Source organism: Amphiura filiformis, chromosome 18 (assembly GCF_039555335.1).
Source record: "Amphiura filiformis chromosome 18, Afil_fr2py, whole genome shotgun sequence".
Classification (NCBI taxonomy): Eukaryota; Metazoa; Echinodermata; class Ophiuroidea; order Amphilepidida; family Amphiuridae; genus Amphiura; species Amphiura filiformis.
In genome coordinates, this window is record NC_092645.1 from 42,702,083 (window position 1) to 42,720,365 (window position 18,283).

An 18,283-nucleotide genomic window follows, 5' to 3' on the forward strand; every position below is an offset into this window, starting at 1 on the left:
TGACCCTAAAAATCAAAAGTTACACCCTTTACTGTGAAAATGACCATATAGCACAATTCTACTTAGCCACATCTCAAAAAAGCAAGTTGCAGTTTATAGCCAGAAAACCTCAACTCTTGAGTTTTGGCTTTCTGGCCTATAAACTGAATTTGGTCAAACACTGAGATAACTTCAGATAAGGCTTTCTGGCCTGCACAAAAATCATTATCATATGATTGCTATTTGCTATACAAAGTGATGAAAACAGTTTACCTTCATGTCACTCAAGGTTTACAATTATGTTGAAGTACTGGACACACGACACTATACTAATTTAAGTATAGTATTGACTCGTATTATAATGAAATTATTATAACACATTACATCCACCATTGATAACAATGAAAGTTATAAGCCATAACTCAGATATATTATATTTCAGAGAGTGCCAGTAAGATGTAACTTGAAAAGAAATATTTAGCCACTACGATAAAAATATTGGCCAGCCCATCCATTATGACACGATATTGGATAGGCAAAAGACAAAATCCTATCATTTATTCTCATTCTTATTCAGTTTTAATGTAATTTTTGCGAGAAAAACTGCCTTTTTTCAGAAAAAAATAAAGTTACTTTTGTGAGGACATCCCCGTTGTTTAAATGAACGAAACCATCACGAACATCTAAGCCGCCGCATCGCGTTCTTAGTTCTCGCACGTGTATTACGCGAACGCATTATCGCTCGATCATTGAAGAGCAACAAGCGTGCCGCCGTTGCGTGGCGGCGCGCGCCCTGACTAATATCACTATCAACTATTATGAGATATTATACACCAGAAAACCAATCAAATTACGTGAATTCTTTACAATTACAAAAATATTAAAACTGTTTTTTTTTCTAAATAGTTTTTCAGTTAAGGCTTTCTGGCTCCCAACCCTCAACATACTGAATTAGTAACTCTTTGGTGTGGGCATATATAGCAAAGCTGTACATGCATTCGAAACCTGGGGAGGGGGTACTCAATTTGCATTTCTGAATGAAAGTGCCACTGAAAATCAGAAAGTGGACACATTTATAGTCCAATACTGTACTATAGCAGATTCAACCCATCGTGGGACGTTTTTAAAAAGAATCCAGGCTACCGGGCGATCATGCATATCACGCTATGCATGACTGGCAGATGATTGACCGGCAGCCTGGATTTATTGGAAAAACGTCCCACGATGGGTTGAATCTGCTATAATTGTTTTTAAATGTGGACCCATCGATACACCAATAATTGAAGTCAAAACATTCTGCCCAATTTAACATCAACTGCCAGTTTCTAAACTTTTCCCTGAAACAATGTTGGCTGGTGAGGTTATTTTTTTAAACAATTTGGCCTAGCAGATGCAACCCATGTGTGCAGCACATCCTTGTACTGTTTGGTCATTTGTACTGAGTAGCCCCCCATTAGACAACAATTTCTGACAATGCTCACTTACATTGGCTGTGTTTCCCTCCTGCTTGTCTCATGTGAGTCTGAATGTGCGCACGAAACGAACTTATATGTTTGAAACATTTCTGGCAATGCTCACACTGATACGGTTTCTCTTTGGTGTGAGTTCGTTTATGTACTCTGAGATTAAATTTGGTACACATTATTTTGTCACAAAACTCACACTTATATAAATATTCCTCACTGGTCCGTTTTTTGATGTGGTTTTGGAGATCCCTTCTGTTCGAGTAGCTCTTTTGACAGTACTCGCACTGATAAGGCCTAGGGAGCTGTTTAGTGTGTATGCGCATGACGTGATTCTCCAGATAACCTTTTTCTGAGAAGGTCTTTTGACAATACGTGCACTGATAAGGAATCTCTTCAGTGTGTATGCTCATGTGTTTCTGAAGACCATCTTTTTCGTTAAAGTTCTTTTGACAATACTCGCACTGATAAACGACCTCCTTAGTGTGTGTGCTCATGTGAGCTTTGAGACTATTATCATCTAAAAAGCATTGCTGGCAATATTCACACACATACGGTTTCTCTTTGCTGTGTATTTTGATGTGAGATTGAAGCCTAGTTTCAGTTGCAAAGACCATCTTACAATGCTCACACTGATGTTTATGATCCTTCTTTTGAGTGTGTATGCGCAGGATGTGTTTTTGAAGACTATCTTTTTTTGAGTAGTTCTTTTGACAATGCTTGCACTGATAAGGCATCTCTTTAGTGTGTATACGCATGTGCTTTTGAAGACCATCTTTATCTGAGAAGTTTTGTGGACAATACTCGCACTGATAAGGGAGCTGTTTAGGGTGTATGCACAAGATGTGATTTTGAAGATTACCTTTTTTCAAGAAGGTCTTTTGACAATATCTGCACTGATAAGGGAGCTGTTCTGGGTGTATGCGCATGATGTGTTTTTGAAGAGTAGCTTTTTTTGAGTAGTTCTTTTCACAATGCTGGCACTGATAAGGGGTCTCTTTGTGTGTTTGCATGTGTTTTTGAAGACTATCTTTTTCCGAGAAGGTCTTTTGACAATATTCGCACTGATAAGGGAGATGTTTAGCATGTGTGCGCATGATGTGTTTTTGAACATTACCTTTTACCGAGAAGGTCTTTAGACAATACGTGCAATGATAAGGTCTCTGTTTAGTGTGTATGCGCATGATGTGTTTTTGAAGGCGATCTTTTTCCAAGAAGTTCCTTTGGCAGTACTTGCACCTATAAGTGATCTCTTCAGTGTGTATTGTCATGTGAGCTTTGAGACTATGATCATCTAAAAAGCATTGCTGGCAATATTCACACACATACGGTTTCTCTTTACTGTGAATTTTGATATGAGATTGAAGCCTAGCTTCAGTTGCAAAGACCATCTTACAATGCCCACACTGATGTTTATGATCCTTCTTTTGAGAAATGATTCGCGCGTCACGGTTAGTCTTTGTTACCGTCCCCATCTGACGAAGCTCGCAATGATCGGTGTGCATATTGATGTGTGATTTAAGCTGAGCATCAGAGTCAAAGTACATTTTGTACGTGTGACACAGCTCACACTTCTGGAGTTTTTTAGTGTGAAATGGAGTGTGTACCCGGAGTCCACCCTTAGAAAACCACTTCTGGCAATAATCACACTGATAGGGTTTCTCCTTAGTGCATGCCTGAATATGAGCATCAAGGCAACTTTGGCATGGAAAACATTTCTGACAACGCTCACACTGATGGTTATTTTCAGTAGTCTGTTGTGTGTGTATGTGTAACTTGCGTTTCTTTTTGGTGCATGTCTTTATTGATCCTATGACGCCTGTTACTTTTTCTCCAATGTGATTTTGGATGTGCGTGTGCAAGTCAAAGTTCTCACTAAAGTATTCCTTACAATACCAACAATACTGAGGACATGGACTCATCGACGCTGTGGTAATAATATCATTGTCAATAAAGTGCTCCGTGGTTTCGCTTTGATCAAAGTCTGTGCTTTGATGGCCATGTGTTTTCAAGTGTTCATCCAAATGACTTTTTCCCACGAAGCTCTCCAAACAAACCTCACACCTAAAGAGTACATGTGGTCCTGCAGCATTTGGACCTCTGCTATTTGCATACGTTAGATGCTGGTTCCTCTCACCAATGCCATCATAACCTCTGACATACTTTAATACTACATGCCTTTTTTGATGTCGATGTAGTCTATCAAAAGAGTCTAGGGTAAGTGTACACAACTTACATGTAAAAGGCCTCAACAGTTCCATTATTAAGCTAATCTCTTGCAAAAATACTGAAATCCCAGATGTACAGTGATTACACCAAATCAACCTGAAATAAGATGACAACAAAGAACAAACAAAATCGTTTTTAACTTGCATGACTATGCTTCAGTGGTCTTACTCAAGAACTCTACAATCCGCGAAATTAATAGTTGGCACACTTGCACTAAACAATTGAAATGTGTGCCCTATCAAAATTGGAGAGGCGGGTCACACCGTCGACGTCCTATACGATAAATATAAATTTAATACTCCGTTGGTGAGCGACGGGCGAGTGGTAGTGAGCGACAGGCGAGTGGTATTTCACTGAACGCAAGAAAAGGAGTTCTATCTGATTGGCTAGCAATCGATCGCTTAGGTCGCTCAGTAGTCAACTACAAACTCATGCATTCAATTCGATTGAAATCGATTATTCTATTATTGACGAAGATAAAGAGCGTGATAGTGTGTCAATAATGTACATTGTATTGCACCTGGTTTTACCAGCATTCCTTTATAAAATAATTTTCTCAAAGAGTTAAATATTATCAAAATTTTTACCCAGGATTTCAAATGTTTTACATCAAAATTGCAGTTAAACATATCCACAGCAAAATACCGGTGCTCACTAATTAGTACATTTAATTTCCAGTTAGTACATTTAAACGAAACCTGTGATTTACGTGACAACAAATAAAATTTTCTTACAATAGAAATATCATATGGGATACTAATATGGTAGGCCGCAACCGCCACAACGTGGAGCTGCTACGCGTAGCTGACTTTTTGTTCCGTGGAGCCAAATTGACCAATCATGTTAGAGTTTTTCATTACTCGGAGGTAAAACTGACCAATCAAGTACGACTTACTCATTACGTGAAGCGAATTTAGTCATTAAGAATTTGCCAGACGAGCTTCACGTAGTTGCAAGATATCCTCGGTCACGATAGTTATGATTCAAAAAGTAATTTATGAAAAGTACGAACCGACTTATTATTAAGATGGACATGCACTCACAAGAAACTCATACAGTATTGTACACAACTATATAGCTAGGCAGAGTGGTGGTAAACCATGCACACAATTCTGCGATCTGCAGTGTATCGCCGGGAGCTGATTTGTACATCTTGCGCGGCGTGGCCTGCGGAATTCGACCTTCAGCAAACCAGTTCGGATTTACTTTATATACTAGTAGTAGGCCATACATACTGTAGTTACGGTACTGCCCGTTTTCCTATACACAATACTCAGTGCGCTCACCATTGACGCGTGACCTAGTGTATGTTAGAAGTATTATGCCATTGCCTATATGACGTCACTGTGTAAAAAATAACCAGTCAATATTTAAAGTATTCTCTGAAATTCTAGAAAATATAGTTTTGTAACATTTCCTAAATTTTTAGCTAATTTAGGTGTTTGGAAATATTGGTACTTTTGTGTTTTAGGAAGGATATGTAAACGACAGATAACACCAAAAATATGAACAAATTATTTCTAAACCGTGTTAAGTCTGCAAACCATTATGCTTCTCATTTTCAAGAACGCTGGTTAACAATAAGCAAAAGCCCAGACAGTATTGTTACCTTGTGTTCGCTTTATAATCATTCACCCAACTGAAACTATAATACCAGCTCATTGTTCATTGCACAGGTAAAACAGACACAAGTGCAGTGTGTATTTAACCAGAGAAGTGAGTGTTATCTTGTTTAATAGCTTTTAATGGGGTTTAAGTCCTTCAAAGGTCGTGGTGAATTCTACTGTAGACATGACTGCATCATGATTATTTTAAAGTCAACAACATTCAACAATATGATCACCGTGATAGTATGACAGTATCAGTACCGTGGGTGTCAGTGATCCTGGCCTGACACAGTAGACAAACAAACAAACACGCCACACACATGGCACATGCATGCAAGGTAACATTGACTATACACTAATCAAACAATGGTATTGATCCTGTACAACTGTTGGTGGTTTATTTACATTCGATTCATTTAAAATCCACATAGTAAACATTAATTTTGGCAAGAGTTTTCTCTCTCTGGAACGATGATGCATCAACTGGCTCCGCGTAATGAAAAGATCTAACATGATTGGTCAATTTAGCTCCGCGAAGCGAAAAGTAAGCTACGCGTAGCAGCTCCACGTTGTGGCGGTTACGGCCAGCCATATACTGATCATGCGAAAATCGTAAAACATAGAATAGAAACAGTGTGGCCGGCTCTCAAAATCTCAAATTGTATGCATAGCCTGAGTCGCACGGCCTATCTCAAACAAAATCACCATGCGTAGTTGTTGAAAAACGTGAGGATTTATCGTACTACCACGGCAATTTTTAACACGAACATATAGGGATGATGACGGTGTGCGGGTGTAACATACATCATGTACATGCAGTATATGTGAAGTAGAGACTACCCCCTATATCTCACCCTTCCCCATCTTTCAATGTTGGAGGGTCTCACAGGCCTGTTGACAACATGGCTTGGTCCAACATTGAATTGGGGGAACGGGGGCAGAGATATACCAAAAGACTGGCAAAGTGTGCCAACCATTTTTTCGTGGATTGTAGCTTCAAATTTGCACACAATAGTTAGTTATTAAGCATTCGATGCTACAGTATGTTGCTATCGTGTTCTGTCGGTCAGCATTGATATTTTTTGAGAAAAATGCAAAAATAGTCTCAAATTTATCAAGGGGTGTAGTACCATAAAGTATGAAATCGAGCAAATAGAATTGAATTTACAGGCCCAAAAAGTGATATTCATGAGGTACGTTTAAATTTGTTTGGAATCCCTATTGAATATTCTGAGGAAATTACTGTAATGTAACAAACCCACTCATACATAGCCCATGTGGACATAGTTTAGTGCTTTTCAGGACCTTGTTTTCTATGGGTGACTGTAGGAATCCATGGATTCGATTCATGTCAACGCATGTTTTATGTCCCCCTCCTATACTGCAGCCCGGTACCGCAGTCTGTCTACCACTACCAGACAAAAGCTCGAGCTCATCCCATCTCAAAGCGGGTTTTCTTATTTCTAAAGATTGTTAGCGCATTCATGAGATGCCAATTTATATTGTGTTTAAAATTTCTGTTGTGACGAACACCACCTATTCAATTCTGGTCATGGACATGGTGTATAGAAATGATGGTCATCGAGGTCGCGTCACTGAATGTTTATGGACTGTGTCTTCTAGTGCAATGACGACTTCTGCATGTAAAGCTGTATTTTAGCTAGGGTATCACAAGCTTGTTCGAAAAGTTCCAACTATAGTATGAACAACCGATCGCTTGTGATACTAAACACAGTAAACTATCGTGTCGTCGCAGGTGGTATGCGCCGTGCATTCTCTAAATTCAGTAAATTTCCATCGTCAACCGTGTAATTGAATGGGATTATTTTGAAATTTTAAAACGCTTGAAATATCACAAACAAATAGGCCTAATAAATAATATAAATACAAGCTAAACCGTTGGGGTTCAATAATGAACTCCACAAAACTAACCGAGTATATGGAAAATGCCATACGGCCGGGCGGTTTAAGTTGCCGGCTGCATCATGCCACTCGCCGCCGCGTCTGGTGTCGTCGTGCATACATGTAGAAGATAGATTTCACGATTAATCCAGGCGGCATAGGAAGCACAACACGTGACGTACGAGGCTGGCGAAGATACAGGGCTGACAGCCCCATTCAAAATACCTGAAATACACGGTTAGCAATTACAAATGGAAAATTAACATACTTTCAGTGGGGTAGTTTGTCGAACCCCGACGGTTTTAGAGTAAGATAATTTTGCTTTGACACCACATAACAAATTTAGAATTGTTTGTGAAGATTTCATGATTATGTGTTAATCAATGGCGACCTCAAAATTGGCGATATCGCTTCCATCACCGCCTGGATATCGGAATCAACTGAAATTTTGGGAATATGCTTTTTTCGTGGATATGTACTGAAAAATTTCATAAAAAGCGGATGCTAGGATCACGAAATACTCCTTTAAATATAAATTTATTATTATTACTATTTATTATTATTACTATTTTTATCATTGAATTCGAATTATTTCATTATTTTGGGTAAGCCTGCTGCTAAAATATCTGGCCTGTAATATATTCTGAGAAAAAAATCGTTCCTCTATTTTGTTTTAAAATATCCTTTCTTTCCTTCCTTCCCGGGTTTATCATGACTTAATAAGTGCATGCCCGACGGCCCAGTACTATAAACATACTACGCCGCATCGCCGGGAGTTCAAGCAATCGATCGTGCATCAATCAACAGCATGACAGCAGCACAATACCCGCGGTATAAAAAGGGGGCGAAAGTGCACGGGTGCGAAATAGAAAGGGGGCGAAAGTGCACGGGTCCGAAATTGAAAGGGTGCGAACCGTCCAGCATTCGATTAATCTAGCTCGTTCACCTGTGCTCGTTCACGTAGCGTTTTCGTTGTCCCACTGGCCTACTACAACACACAAACGTAGATTGCCTGGCGATCGGAGTGTTATCGTCAGAGCACCTCGGACTAGGATTAATCAATCTCGAGCCAATGAATGTCTAGTCTACACACGCCGTACGTCACACATGTATGTCATAAAATATAAAACACTAGACACATGTCATGTGTTGTATAATATTGTGACGAACAATACTATTCATAGCACCATTATGGATATCGCCCATGACTAGATAAATAAACGTGCCGATCACAATTGACCAAATATCGAGTATGTTGTGTTACATGGTGGCAGCGGTATTTCAAGCTTTCCTGCCGTTTTAAAGCCAGCTACAGTCAAAATCAAAGATACAGTAGTAAGTGGCAATCGCATAGAAGGTTTCAAAACGGTAAAAACGCGGTATAGTTATCTGATATGCCCACACCGAACGATAATACTGACGGCCATGCCGGAGCCGGAGCAGAGTCGCATGCCGGCCAACGGAACCAGGCACCGCAAATACGGGTACCCCCAGGTATCAAACCACCTCCCGAACTCAAAGCCATGGATCAATGGAAAACGTGGAGGCAGATGTGGAAAAACTATGTTATCGTAGCCAAAATCAATGAACAACCACCCGAATACCAGACGGCAGTATTCCTACACGCCATAGGCGTCAAAGCCCTAGAAATATATAATAGCTTTGACTTTACAAGTCAACAGCAAAGTGTAAACCTAGAGGAAATTATAAATAAATTCAACGCTCATGCAATTGGCGAAAAAACAAACATACGAGAGATATGTTTTCAACAGCAGAGCAACAAAAAACAAGGTGAACAATTTGAAGATTTTTTGGCTTCAGTGCGCACATTAGCAAAAACATGCAATTTTTGTGAGTGTTTAAATGAGTCTCTCATACGTGACCAAATCCTCAAAGGTATTGCAAGCCAGGATACACGTAAGAAATTGTTAGAAGAGCATACACTTGATCTTAAGCGCTGCATTGATATTTGTCGCACTGCAGAGAAAACCCAAAAGCATGCTAGCGAAATAAAAGCGTCAGAAACGTCAGCAACCGTCCATGGAGTTGCAGGTAGACACAAGTCTACCAATAGGCCTAAGAAAAATACGGTCAACAAAGTAGAAAATCAGATAGGCCTAAGAGTACAGATACTAGGCCTAAGCAACAAATAGATTGCAGATACTGTGGTAAAAGACATGTAAGAGACAAATTTGTCTGCCCAGCATTTGGCAAACAGTGCACAAGATGTTCCAAAACAGGCCATTTTGCTGAGGTGTGTAGGACTAGGGCAACAGGAATAAAAAGAGTAGAACAGCATTACAGTGATAGTGATACATCAGACAGTACAGACTACATAAACATGATAAATGTACAGGATGTAAACAATACTGATATCAACAGTGCTAGGCCTACTAAAGAAAAAGATGACATATATGCAGAGATGGTGATCAAACATAGTGATACCAAAGTGGTATTCCAAGTAGATTGTGGTGCAAAGATAAACACCATACCTGAGAAAATGATAGAAAACAAAGAACTCATAGACTATAAAAGCAATACCTTGCGTATGTGGAATAACGCCATATACACTGCAGTTGGCACTTGCAGGTTAGATTTACGGAACTCGGCAATTGGGAAGAAATACTCGGTGCCATTCACTGTATCTAAGGACAACCTTACACCACTCTTAGGGAGTGTAGCTAGTCAACGCATGGGTTTAATTACTGTCAACACAGACAATATCACCTCTCCAAACACAGTACTACAAGTACATAGGCCTAAAGAAACAAAACTGCCAGAAGAGCAGTATGAGCAAGTGTTTGACGGAGACCTGGGAAAACTCCCAGGAGAAGTACACCTGACTACTGATCCAAATATGGAGCCCGTCATACTTCCGCCAAGAAGATTGCCACATGCGATTAAGCCTAAAGTAAAAGAAGAACTAAAACAGTTAGAAAATAAAGGCATAATTGCCCCAGTGGTAGAACCGACAAAGTGGGTGAGCCAGATGGTCGTAGCAGAAAAGAAAAATGGGTCCCTTAGAATCTGCATTGACCCTAGACCTTTGAACAAGGCACTAAAGCGCCCTCAATATCAATTGCCAGTAATTGATGATGTGCTCCCAGAGTTAGCACAGGCAAAAGTGTTCTCCAAACTTGACCTTAGCTCAGCCTTTTGGCAAATTGAACTAGACTATGAGTCTAGCACACTGAAAACTTAAACTAGTCAATTGCAGGCTGGACTAGCTTTAAACTAGTCAAACTGGTTAGTCAAGCCTGCTTGACTAGCTTAAGCTAGTATTTCAACCTAGTCAAGCCTGCTGGACTAGTTTTCAGCCAGCTGGACTAGTTTTTGATTAGTCCAGCTGGCTTGACTAATGTGATTCGACCTGCTGGACTAGTTTTAAGGATTGACTAGCTTATGGTTAGTCAAGCGGGATTTGACTAGCTTAAGTTGGTAAATGAAGATGGACTAGTTTAACATCAGTCGAGCTGGCTTGACTAGCTTTAAGTTAGTCAAGACGCCTGCTTGACTAGCTTAAGTTAGTCAATTTGCCAGTAGTCTGTGGTATGTGACCTCTGACCCAACTGAAATCTATAAAGCGGGGAAACATACATTTTGTAACTGTCAACTGCTGAGGTCAACTGGATACTGCTGTCACTTTACTACAGAGAAACACTCTCAAGTTTTTGCCACAAAATGTCCTGGAATTAATTCATCAAGATTTTGTAGAACACGAAGGTAAGTCTTGCTTTGTGTTGATATATGTAAGGTTGCAATTTGTTTTAATATTACATCAGAAAGACAAAAATAATATCAGCTCAGAATGCCAGTCACTAACCCATATACACTATGTACAGCAGTGGTAACAGCACAATACAACATGCATACGTACTACTACTAGTAATGTTATTGTTTATAGCAATCATGTGTGCACTATGATATTCTACAATGTACTTGCAATTGGCATGATTGGGCCTTGGTCATCAATTAAAGTGTAAGTTCAAGTCTTGGCATCTTTATAATGATATAAAGGTATTGGTAAGCTAGCTGATGAGCCCAGATCCTCCAAGTTAAATTAGGGACTGCCTGTGTACAGTGTGTAATTATATTATAACATAAGCCGCCACTGAGGATGGGGTTAAAGTTGCATGTGTACTGTTTTTGATACTTTATTGTTTGTTGCTATAATTTATTCTAAATGAATTAGAAGAAAACTACTTGGAATAAAGTGAAATGAAATTGGGAGAGGGGGGGGTGTTGGCTAGCGAAAAGGGGGGGGAGCAATTTTGGCACACATTCATGGGGCACCTTTTAAATAAAATGATCTTAAAAGGCGTAGGAAACAGTACGGAAATGCTATGTAAATTTTCCGCTTCATAATATGTTTGCAAAATTGGATCCCAAAAACTTGGCATATAGGGAGGATTTTGGGTAGGCCAAGAGGGGGGGGGGGGCAAGCATTTTGGGGCATGCCGTTTGGAAATTCCTCCAGGGGCTCTCAACTAAGAAATGCTATGTGCATGGTCTGCAAAATTATTAATTATCACTTTCTTTAGAATAACAACCACGACCCAAACAAAATCTACAGTCGACATTATACCATTTTAATGTCATGTATTTTTTTCATATAGGTTCTGTTCCTTTTTTGACGATGCAACCGTGAAGCTTGAAAGACTCAACATATACAGTCTGGAGGATTTCACTCAAATAACAAAGGTAATTGAAAAAAATGTATGACCAGATGACAGCCTCAACACATTTTGGGTTAAATTGCTGCAAAAAGTGAAAATTTGAGGGACCAAGAAAAATATGGGGGAGCAAATGCCCCGTATTGCCTCAACTATTGGTTTTATGGCCATTGTGAAACACATTTTTGCTGCTAAATGTTAAAACTGCTACTAGTGCAATTTAACTCAAAAGTCATCACCAAGAAATCAGAAATTAGTGTGATGCCAGCCTCAATGTGAGGTATCTTCAAAACACAACAGAATGCCAGAATCTGACCATGCCCTTTAAGACAGTACGCTATATTTGTAAACACTGTTGGTGGACTCTAAAAAATGATGTGGAAAAATACATGACCAACCAAAATTTTGGAGGTGTAAGAACTTCCTTAAATTTTGGTGGTTTAATTGGTGGGACTATTACGGAACCCCCAAAGTGACATGGAAGAAAAAAACTTGGGGCCGAGATTGTAACTTGGGGCCCGACATCGTAACTTGGAGTCCGAGTTAGTAACTCGGGCCCCAAAATACTATCTCGGATTCTCGGCTTAGTAAGTCGGGGCCGAGTTACTATCTCGGACCCGAGTTACTAAGTTGGGGTCCCGAGTTACTAATTCGGGGCCCTGAGTTACTATCTCGGGCCCCAAGTTACTATCTCAGTGCCTGAGTTACTATCTCAGACCCCGAGTTACTATCGCGGGGCCACAGGTGCCCCAAGTTACTATCTCAGACCCTGAGTTACTAAGTCGGGGCCCCAAGTTACTATCTTGGGGCCCGAGTTAACTATTTCGGGCCCTTATGTACTATGTCGGACCCTGAGTTACAATGACGGGACCTCAAGTTTCTATGTCGGGACCCCGAGTTTCTATGTCGGGACCCCAAGTTACTATCTCGGGACCCTGAGTTACTATCTCAGGGCCCGAGTTACTATCTCGGGACCCTGAGTTACTATCTCTGGGCGCGAGTTACTAAGTCAGACTCCGTTTTTTCCTTCCATATCACTTTGGGGGTCCGTAGACTATACATGTATTAAACTGTAAATAAAGTTCTCGCTGACACAAAATATTTTTCAGAAAACTGCCAGATGTGAAAGCAGGAATATTCATTTTGCCTATTAAAGTTTAACTAATAGTAACTTTTTGTATAATTTGCTTTCAGGTGCTGCTGAAATGTAACCCAACTGTGGTAGAAATAGACTTCCAACAATTGCAACTCCTATCAAGAAGAAAATGCTGTACATCAGTCGTGCAAAATAACGAGTTAAGGCGTTACACAAACAAGTAGTGTGAAAAAAAAACCTTGCACTGATTTTGCCTGTAAAAGATGGATTTATCTGAATCATGCACATGAAACTTGTCTGATTCATGATTTGACAAACATTCAAAATGGATTCATCAAAACTCTTGATTGCGGTGACTTCATTATTGTGAATATGAGTGACAAACTTTAATGACTATTTTTCTCACAATCAGGCATTAAAAAAATTATATAATGCCCTTTCCGACCAGCGGTGGTCCGCTATCTAAGGACCACTATCTCTAAGGTTCGCTTTCTCTAAGGTTAGCAAATATGAATTGTAGATTTTAAAAAAAGGAACATGAGTTTGTTTGCTGGATGACTATGCAATGACGTCACTGCCATATCAGGGTGAAAAATGGTATTATACCTATCCATGATGCTTATTATGTATGTTAATTTGTATGACATCTGGATAGACTCTATACTGTGAATTGTAATCAACATGATCAATATTAATGTTTTAATCTGTCAAACCAAGCTGTTTTAAACAAAAAACAGTTAAGGTTTTGACAGATTAAATACATTATAATTAGTTATTTATTTACTAAATTTCATAAACAGAAATCTTTGTAATTTATGTTTAAGGCTTTTATATGAAGAGTTGGGTATCATAATGTTGGATGCAAGATAAGAATGTCATAAAGTTTTTTCTAATGTTATTTTGGACTTTGAATTGTTTCTTATTTCAGAATCTATTGTCTCCAAAAAGAGGATAGGATACAGTCTGTGGTGGGTACTAGGTACCCAGATGAAATGAGACAACATGGTCAGAAGAGAAAAATCAAAATCCTCGCCAACATGCAGGTCTAGTTCTGTACTAATTATTGGTGCTTGCTTTTGCTTCATATTTCACTATTTATGCTGCATGATTCAAGATTATCTATGGAATAATTCTTGTAAATTCATGCAGGGAAGCAATAAGCAAACATTAATCTATCTAGACTAAATCCACATGTGGCTCATTTACTTTCAATTGTATAACCCTTATCAGACTGTATCCAATCTGCAACTGCATGTATGGTTTGCATTAGGTTTGTTCGGCTGGCTGGACTAGCTTGAGGTTAGTCGAGCATGTTAGTCAAGCCAGCTGGACTAATGTTACATTAGTCCAGCTGGCTTGACTAGAACTATGTTAGTCCAGATGGGCACCAGTTGGACTAACTTAAAGCTAGTCAATAACTAGTCGAAAGCGACTAACCTTAACTAGTCCAGCACGCTGGACTAACATCAAGCTAGTCAAAAAACTAGTCAAGCGACTAACTTTAACTAGTCCAGCGTGCTGGACTAACATCATGCTAGTCAAGCGACTAACCAAAAGCTAGTCAAGCGACTAACTAAAAGCTAGTCCAGCATGCTGGACTAAGATAAGTTAGTCATCCTTGTTAGTCCAGCAAAACTGACTAGCTTAAAGCTAGTCCAGGTGGGCACCATCTGGACTAGCTTTAAGTTAGTCCAGCTGACCAATTTTGGTTTTCAGTGCATCCTGACTACTTTTAATAGCCCATTTGGTACTTCAGCATCCTCTGAGATTTTCCAACATCGTATACATGTTGCATTAGAGGGACTGACTGGAGTTATCTGTGTAGCGGATGACCTCGTAATGTATGGCAAAGGTCAGGATGAAGAGGCGGCATTAAAGGATCATGATGCCAACCTCGAGCAACTGCTAAAGCGTTGCACAGATCAGAACATTAAACTTAACAAAGACAAGTCAATCTTCAGGGCTACGGAAATCCCATTCTTAGGTCATCTGATAACAAATCAAGGTCTGAAAGCAGACCCAGAGAAGGTCTCGGCGATCTTAGACATGCCTGCACCAACAGATGTGAATGGTGTACAGCGACTTGTTGGGTTAAATCAACTACCTAAGTAGATTTCTCCCCAGTCTATCAGATGTCCTAGAGCCAATCAGACAGCTAGTCAAGCAAGAAGTAGAATGGCATTGGACTTATGTGCAACAGAATGCATTAGACAAAGTCAAAGCAATGATTTCTGAAGCACCATTGTTAGCATACTACAACCCAGAAGATGACTTAGTCATCCAGTGTGATGCAAGTGGTAAAGGACTGGGTGCTGCCCTAATCCAAAATGGACGCCTAATCGCATATCACAGCCACGCACTCACAGATACCGAAACACGGCACGCATCCATTGAAAGAGAGATGCTCGCGGTAGTGGATGCATTCGAAAGATTCCATCAATACACTTTCGGACGGTTTACACAAGTTATCAGCGATCACAAACCGCTGGAAATGATTGTCAAGAAACCACTGTGTAAAGCACCCAAACGTCTACAAGGAATGCTTCTACGGATCCAGAAGTATAACTATGATATCAAATACAGTCCTGGCAAGACAATGGTCATTGCAGATGCCTTGTCACGTGCCTATTTACCACATACACCTGAAAAGGCAGAACCATATGCAGAAGTCAATATGGTAACTTTCCTGCCAATCAGAGACGAAAGACTTGAACAATTAAAGACAGAGACATCACAAGATGAGACATTACAGATGTTAAAGAAAACCATCATAAATGGGTGGGCCGGAAAAGCGAGATGAATTACCTGAGCAACTCACTCCGTACCATAGTTTCCGTGATGAACTAGCGGTACAGGACGGTCTCATATTCAAAGGATCGCGTAGTAGTACCACAGAAACTTCGGAAAGAAATGATGCTCAAAGTTCACTCCTCCCATTTGGGCACTGATGGATGTCTGAGACGAGCAAGAGAGTGCCTATTCTGGCCTCACATGGCATCAGACATAAGACAATACATAGCCACATGTGATGTCTGTAGAACATTTGAGACTAGTCAACAAAAAGAAACACTACAAAGTCATGCCCTCCCCGGGAGACCCTGGGAAAAGGTCGTTGTAGACCTATTTACTTGGGACAGTCAAGAATTCCTAGTCACAGTCGACTATTACAGTAACTTTTGGGAAGTCGACAAACTTGACGACACATCAAGCAAGACGGTAGTAGCAAAGCTGAAGAGCCATTTCGCGAGGTACGGTTCACCGGCGCAGGTCGTATCAGATAACGGGCCGCAATTTATCGCGGAAACCTTCAGTCGATTCGCTACCGAATGGGACTTTGAACACGTTTGTAGCAGTCCTGGTCACAGCCAATCAAACGGCAAGGCAGAAAGCGCAGTCAAGACTGCTAAACGCATCCTTACAAAATGTAAGAAAGCCAACACCGACTACCAGATGGCGTTTTAGACCACAGAAATACGCCAACACAAGGTTTTGTCACCACACCAGCACAAAGACTCATGAACCGTAGGACAAGAACATTACTTCCTATGTCTGATAAACTTTTGCAACCCAGAGTCATTGATGAGAGCAAAAACATGAAGCAACGCATCCAGAAACAAGCCCAGCACTATAACAAGTCAGCTAAAGACTTGGAACCTTTGCAAGAGGGTGATGTAGTTCGTATGAAGCCCCTCGTACAAGGGCAAAAGAACTGGCAAAAGGCGATTGTTTCAAGACGCCTTGACGAAAGATCTTATGTCGTCGAAACTCCAACAGCAGTGTACCGTCGTAACAGAGTGCACTTAAAGAAAACTCCAGAGACACCACCACCAGTTGTCTCATTGCCCCATCAGACTCCAGCAAGAAATCAAGAAACACAGCAGAAAGAGACTTTGAAAAAGCAAAACCAGAACAATCAAGACAAGACCAAGAACTCTAAGAAACCAGAGTCTTCACCAAAGAAAGGAAAGACTACCAGAAACAACCAACAACAGCCATCACCAAAGAAAACCAGCCAACAAGAGCCACAACCAAAGACTACCAGAGGCAACCAACAAGAGCCAGCACCAAAGAGAGGCAACCAACAAGAGCCAGCACCAAAGAAAGGCAACCAACAAGAGCCAGCACCAAAGGAAGCCAACCAACACCAAAAACCAAGTCCAGATCAAGAAACAAGACCAGTACAGAGACAAGAACTATCTACCAAATCTGGAAGAAAAATCAAGTGTCCAAGTTATTTGAAAGATTATGTCTAAAAAACATTACCAAATTTTGGCACAAACCAAAAGAAAGACAAAAGAAATCTTTCTGGACATTTTGAAAGAAAGTTTTGAAGTTTAAGTAGTTTTTAGAAGTTTGTTCAGAAAAGTTGATCTTTTCAATAGTTCAAAAGTTGAAAAAAAACAAAACAAAAAAAATGACAGTCAAAGCACACTAGAGACTATGATCTAAGGACACTGAAAGAAAAACAATGATTTAATTTCATAGTTATTACATGAAAGAAAGACAATGATTTAATTTCATAGTTATCACATGAAAGAACAATGATTCTTTAAGATGTGAAATATCAGTTCACTTCCTTTAACATTTAGAAAAGGAAAGTTTTCAGTTTAAGTTTGCAACTTAAAAGTGATCACAAGTAACCAAAGACAGTGACTTTTTCAATAAGAAAAGGAAAGAACTTTCATGCATAAATTGATCTATTAAAGAAAGATCAAAACAGTTCATCTCACACTTGAAAGAAATTCACTTTCGAATGTATTTAGAATATAAATACATCCTTTTTGAAAGAAAGGGGGATGTTGTATAATATTGTGACGAACAATACTATTCATAGCACCATTATGGATATCGCCCATGACTAGATAAATAAACGTGCCGATCACAATTGACCAAATATCGAGTATGTTGTGTTACATCATGGACATACTACTAAGGGGACTAGAGCGAGGCCTTACTTTAATATGCAAAGTCACTGTCGGCAATCCACAAAAGAGTGTACAGATGTCGTGCAGATGCAGTAGTTTTGTTGAATATAAATAAGAACATTCTGCTCAGGAAATCAGCACACAATTGAATTGCACAATCAGCTCAGCTAGCTAGGCTTCTTCTCAAGAACAGTAATATATAATTAACAGCTCGTCACCACTCAGTATTCGGGCGCATACCACCAAATAATCCTCAAAAAATACATGGAACAAGAACTGTTTTAAAAAACAACGCACTGAGAATAGTTAAAAAAAAGAAGGAAAAAAGAAAGAAAAAGAACAATGCAGGAACATTATAACAAAAGAAAATATGGACTTTTCGATAATTGTCTATGAAAAAAACTTGTCA

At 39.7% G+C, this 18,283-nt stretch overlaps 1 protein-coding gene and 1 long non-coding RNA gene across 2 annotated transcripts; one reads left to right on the forward strand and one right to left on the reverse strand.

The window, feature by feature from the left end:
* Positions 1–1,433: 1,433 nt before the first annotated feature.
* LOC140138691 (uncharacterized) lies at positions 1,434–18,056 on the reverse strand. Its single transcript, XM_072160440.1, has 2 exons — positions 17,905–18,056; positions 1,434–3,767 (listed from the first exon to the last, which is right to left on the reverse strand). The coding sequence occupies exon 2, from the start codon at positions 3,701–3,703 to the stop codon at positions 1,457–1,459; it is 2,247 nt and encodes a 748-aa protein (XP_072016541.1). The 5' UTR covers positions 3,704–3,767; positions 17,905–18,056; the 3' UTR covers positions 1,434–1,456.
* On the forward strand, positions 10,770–13,630 carry LOC140139480 (uncharacterized). The gene is made up of 3 exons (XR_011857140.1): positions 10,770–10,903; positions 11,797–11,881; positions 13,048–13,630. It is a non-coding gene; the product is annotated as an uncharacterized lncRNA (long non-coding RNA).
* Positions 18,057–18,283: the final 227 nt, after the last annotated feature.

Coding starts and splice junctions, on each gene's coding strand:
- LOC140138691 (XM_072160440.1), bottom strand. CDS start 3,703: ATGGAACTGTTGAGGCCTTTTACATGTAAGTTGTGTACACTTACCCTA.